The sequence below is a fragment of the Idiotropiscis lumnitzeri genome, chromosome 6 (assembly GCF_059441095.1).
Source record: "Idiotropiscis lumnitzeri isolate Australia: NSW breed Sydney's pygmy pipehorse chromosome 6, RoL_Ilum_1.0, whole genome shotgun sequence".
Taxonomy (NCBI): Eukaryota; Metazoa; Chordata; class Actinopteri; order Syngnathiformes; family Syngnathidae; genus Idiotropiscis; species Idiotropiscis lumnitzeri.
The window spans coordinates 5,422,595-5,428,463 of record NC_142396.1 but is presented as its reverse complement, the minus strand read 5'-3'; the positions used below and the strand labels follow the sequence as shown (position 1 = coordinate 5,428,463).

At 47.2% G+C, this 5,869-nt stretch overlaps 1 protein-coding gene across 1 annotated transcript; it reads left to right on the top strand.

Moving 5' to 3' along the window:
* The first annotated feature begins 205 nt into the window (after positions 1-205).
* lrrc4.2 (leucine rich repeat containing 4.2) lies at positions 206-5,186 on the top strand. The gene is made up of 2 exons (XM_088299446.1): positions 206-1,479; positions 1,600-5,186. The coding sequence occupies exon 2, from the start codon at positions 1,721-1,723 to the stop codon at positions 3,707-3,709; it is 1,989 nt and encodes a 662-aa protein (XP_088155572.1). The 5' UTR covers positions 206-1,479; positions 1,600-1,720; the 3' UTR covers positions 3,710-5,186.
* Positions 5,187-5,869: the final 683 nt, after the last annotated feature.

The following is a 5,869-nucleotide window of genomic DNA, read 5'->3' as shown; positions in this document are numbered from 1 at the left end:
AAGACGAGGAGTGAGAGGAGGAGTTTGGCACAGGTAAGGCGAGGACGGTAGAAAGGAATGTAAGGAGGGGGTACATGGAGGGAATGGGGGGGGGGCGCTTGAATGTGTTAATACAAGGAAGACTGCATCAAACCAATGCGCTGCTCTGAGGCAGCCTGAGCAGCTGAGAGGGGTGCGTCAGCAGTACATTCACGTTTCCACTGAAGGACAAAGGGAGGGGGGCAGAGATCTTAGTTGCCTGCAACACACATGGAGGTGGCGGAGGAGGAGGAGGAGGGGGGAAAAAAAGAGAGATTGGAGCATAAACAAGAAGAGAAGACTGGGATTAGGATGCCGCTGCCGCCCGCTTGTGTGTGACGGTGGGCTGCCTTGTTGAGCGCTTGCATGCCGCCTCCTCCTCTCCGTCTCCCTCCCATGCTCTCTCTTTTGCGCACTCTATCTTCCCCTTGCTCTTGATCTGTCACTAGTTCTCTCTCTCTTTCTCTCTCCCTTTTCCTCTCTCTCTCTCTCTCCCCGTCTCACTGTTCTAGTCGGGCTACTGCAGCAGTCCACCAGCCAGCCAGCCAGCCGCACACATGGCCAACTAACACAACTTCCTACCTCAGCCAGCCTCGGTGGAGGAAAACTATCAAGTAAGCAAGACGACCGCAGGAGACACGCTAAGAGGAGGACCGGCGAGCGCAGGGACGAGTCCTCGATTGCCGTTTACGGATACCAAGCCGACTTTGTCAAAATCCATCCTCTCTTTTTTTTTTTTTTTTAGCTCTTTAGGACGAGCGCGCTCCCTTTTGCGTTCTCGCGCACTCTTCAACAGCCTTTTGCCAAGCTCCGGCAGTGCAGCGCATCCCCATTCTACAACTGGTACCACCCCACCTCCACCACCACTACCATCTCTCCCACCACCCCCTCCCTGAGGAGGAATAGACGGATTACTGCTAACTGTGCACACGGCAGCCTGCAGCTGCTCTGACCGGGCCAGCCCGATGCTGGGAGGAAGCAAGAGAAGCGCAGATGAAAAGGAGAAGAGGAAGAGAGGCGGAGGATGAGGGGGATGATTGTGCCCGGAGTTCTTTAGCCTTTTTCTGTCTCTCAGTCTCTGTCACAACAGGGCTAATCACCAGCCGAGGAGCCCTTGGCAAAGTCACACTGAGGGAGGTCTCGCCACCAAACAAGGCGACCAGCATGTATTTTTTCATCTACTCCTGAAATGACCATGGATCAGTTTTACATCTGAGAGACTTGGACCTGGTAGGATGAGCAGGGGTAACAGAGATCCATGTACGTGGCAAGCCTTTTTGGCCTTACCTGTATCCCATTAGTGCTCAGTCCTCACGACCAGGAGCCATTTTGTACCCTCAGCCAATCAAGGGCCACCACGTTCACTCTGAGAGGCAAAACAGGACGAGTAAATGCTTCCACACTGACCCGTGGATGAACGTTATAAATCAATGAGACGAAAACGATTTCCAAACTAATGAGGTAAGTCTTTATTGTTTTTATCGAAGCTTATCTCCATGTTTTCCCTCTTCAGCCCTTGTCCTAATCTCTCTACACCTCTCTCTCTTATTTCTGATTCTGGCGCATTCCGTTTTGATGCAGCGTCTTCCTGCTCTGTCGATGGAACTCGGGAGCCTCAAGTTGCTCCAGCCAGGCTAGGGTGATACAGCCTCTGGTGTGTGCCATCTCCCCCCACCATGCAGAATAATGTGCCCTCCACATCATGAGTCCTTTGGGCCAGGTTAGTGTGCAGCCTACCTGGAACACAGCCCTGCTTGCCGTGCTCTCCCTCATGGTACCTGCCCTCAGTATGTGCCAGTCCAGCAGCCCAGCACTGGGCTCAGCCAGCTCGCAGAACTGTCCAGGCATGTGCTCCTGCACAAACCAGCTCAGCAAGGTGGTGTGTACCCGCAGAGGCCTGCTTCGGGTTCCTCCCAACATCCCAGTCAACACCAGGTACCTTAACCTGATGGAAAACAGTATAGAGACCATCCAGGCTGACACGTTCAGACACCTACATCACTTGGAGGTGCTGCAGTTGGGCAGAAATGCAATCAGGCAGATTGAAGTGGGGGCCTTCAATGGCCTGACCAGTCTCAACACTCTGGAGCTGTTTGACAATAGGCTGACGGTCATACCCAGCGGAGCTTTCGAGTACTTGTCAAAGCTAAGAGAATTGTGGTTGAGGAACAATCCCATCGAGAGCATCCCGTCGTACGCCTTCAATCGCGTCCCGTCTCTAATGAGGCTAGATCTCGGAGAACTGAGGAAGTTGGAGTACATCTCCGACGGGGCTTTTGAGGGTCTTCAGAACCTCAAGTACCTTAACTTGGGGATGTGTAACCTAAGGGAGTTCCCCAATCTCTCTCCCCTTGTGGGTTTGGAGGAGCTTGAAATATCCGAGAATGTTTTCCCTGAACTTAAACCTGTCGCCTTCCACGGGCTCAAGAATTTACGTAAACTGTGGATTATGAACTCCGCCATCACCACCATTGAGAGGAATGCATTTGATGACATCACAGCTTTGGTGGAATTGAATTTGGCTCATAATAATCTGTCATCTCTCCCCCATAACCTCTTCACACCTCTGCAGTACTTAGTGGAGCTACATCTGCACCACAACCCTTGGAAATGCGACTGCGATGTAGTGTGGCTCTCCTGGTGGCTCCGAGAGTACATTCCCACCAATTCCACCTGCTGTGGACGCTGCCATATCCCCGGCCACATGAGAGGGAGATACCTGGTGGAGGTGGACCAGACCACGTTTCAGTGCTCGGCACCGTTCATACTCGACGCCCCAAGAGATCTGAACATCTCGGCGGCGAGGGTGGCAGAACTGAAGTGTCGCACAGCTGCCATGAGCTCTGTTCGATGGCTTCTCCCCAGCGGGACAGTCCTGACGCACGGTTCCATTCACCCGCGGATATCCGTGCTTAACGACGGAACTCTAAACTTTTCCAATGTTCTGCCGTCAGACACGGGCGTCTACACTTGCATGGTGAGCAACATGGCAGGGAATTCAAATGCCTCGGCTTACCTAAATGTCAGTAATGCCGAACTCAATACGTCAAATCTGTCCTATTTTACTACCGTCACCGTGGAGGTACTCGAGCCGACGGTGGAAGAAACCCCCAAACCCAAGCCAACTTCCCCTGCCTCGCCTTCTGTCTTCAAACCCGTCTTCATCTCCACCCCTACTGTGCTGTTCCAAAACACGCAAACCCCAAGGCAGGTGTCAATCCCCACTGCCAGAATCCCCAGCGGGCCTGCTGCAAGCCTGGATGAGATCATGAAAACCACAAAAATCATCATTGGCTGTTTTGTTGCTGTGACCTTGTTGGCAGCGGCCATGTTAATAGCATTCTATAAGTTGCGTAAGCGACATCAACAGAGGAGCACAGTGGCCGCGGCCAGGACCATAGAGATCATACAAATGGAGGAGGAAGTTCCTCCAGTTCCACCCTCTTCTGGATCTAGCGGCTCCGAGGAGACGGGCTTGGTATTACCCACCTTAGTGGAACACAACAGCAACACCTTTAAGCCTGGCTATGCGTCGTCCGCTCGCCAAGGGGCCTACGCGGCCCACTGGACCCAGAACAACACTCTGCATCGTTCATCCCGACAGCATCACAGCCACATCAGCACCATAGCGGATCCTTATATCATTAAGACCACTCATGGAAAAGAGAAGGTTCAAGAGACCCAAATATGAATAATGTTCTCCGTGGGTTTGTCTCTGACTCTGCCGCAACCTTTTTGTCCATGTCGTAAAATGCACAAAGAAAAAACATGGTACCTTTCTTTTGTACAGAAGTGCAAAGCAGAGACACTTCTTGTTTCTTGTACATGCCTATACATAAGTATATCACTTAAAAGAATACAAATCTATATATCTATATACGTACATGAGACTATCAGGAAGTGGTAAGACATGCAGATTCTATTCGAAAAGAAAGAAATTTGAGACTATTTTCTAATAACAGGTGACCTCTGTTTGAAGAATGCTTTTAAGTGAATGAGGGTGATACTCGCTAATGCGGAGAAGGAGGTTTTTGGACCATATTTAGGATGCAGTAAAAGATGAGTCTTTATGTCTGGTTTCTGATCACAGCCACACAGAAGCAAGCTTCATTTTTCCTGTGCCAAATACGATATGCAATAAATCGGTATTTCCCGACGAAGGAAGGGGCAGGGGGGGGGGAGAAAAAACAAGGACACACAAGTCAGATGTGTCGAGATTTGAGCGTTTTTGTAAGGATAGCGATGTGATGGCATAGATCGAGCGTGTGCTGTTCAGTAGCCAAGAGACAAATGCTTTTGGACTGCAGTACATTTTCTGCAGCTCAGATTTAACCCTGTGTTTGCTGATGTCATGCTTTGAGCGTTTTTTTTTTTTGTTTTTTTTTTAATCCAAACATGTTAAAAATCCGTGTGCACATCAAATGATCATGACGTGCAGACTAATAGCAGATGTTGCAAATACTTTGTTCTGTTTCTGGGTTGCATTCTGTTGTGTTGTTTCTCTCCCGTTTAGGTTTTTGCTTCTTAATGGCTTGTGTAGTGTTTAGGGCTAATTTAGTAATGCATTACAGCAGTTGCCTGACTTGTCTCTGCAAGGGCTCATTCTGATGCTAATTCTTCAGCGGAACTGACATGCGGTGCAATGATACAGGGCTTTGCGGCCCATTCTGGTTTGGGGAAAGAGAGAGAGGAAAAAAAAAAAAAAAAAGGATTGACGTGAAACACAATGAATGTCTGTCTGATATCCGGGGCTTTTTCCATGGACTCCAGTGACTTTGTTTTACCAGTTTATTTTGAGGAACACTATTTTTATGGAGAGACAAACAGAGGCTATGAAAAAAAATAATAAAACCTTTTGGTTTGTATTTCTTTAAACGGAAACACATTCATCCCATGTCTTTTGTGTGTGATTTGTTTCATCTTAAAAAAGAGAGGACCGGATTGTAAATCTACCCCCAAACCAACCCATCGTACGCTCCTATGCATTTACTTGGTGTCTGCATGAATGGGTCTTTAAGTAACTGGTGTACAATGCTGCATTATACCCCACAGTGGGGCTCTATGCAGGTCAGACAGGCTGTTGGTCTTTTGATTCCTCCACTTCTTCAAACATTGATCGTTTTTTTTCACTGACTGAGCAGAAAAAAAAATACATGTGTCCCACAGTTGTACAGTTTGTGGGTTTCTTTTCCTTACATCTGCAGATTCCGCTGTATAATCTAAAACTCAGATAAAAATCCCGTCCGAGCAATGAAGCGAAGACATTATTTTTATTTTTAAAATATTTTTATTTTTTAAATATTCTTATTTATTATTAAAAAAATATTTAAAAAATATTATTTATTATTATTATTAATAATAACAACAATTATTATTATTATTGTTTTGAATGTACGGTTCATTCATAAAACTGAGAAGACTTAAGATCTTACTGTGCAATCAATTTATCTACAAAGTGAGAGTTAACAGGCACTAGTCAAGCCCCGCTGATAGCTAATCATTTATAAAATGTTGCACACGCAAAAAAAAAAAAAAAAATGTCCAGCTGCGGCTATTTGCAGAAATTAAAGTCCGAGCCGTGTGACGATTATTGAGCATGGTGAGTTGGCAGGAACAGCAAGGCTCCGCTCAACAGCTCCAGGCTGGGGGCTCTGTCGCTAATCACAAAGGTTAGCCATCGTCAAATGTTTCCGTACGAAAGCTGCATTTACATTTCGTTCCTTGACCTTCCTCAAAATCAAAACGGTCTGAGATTTTAATGAGAAGCTTGAAATACAAACAAGAGAAATACTTGTTTTCTTCATGTGGCTTTTTCCCAGTGACGGTTATTTTCCACCAAAACATTTCTAAT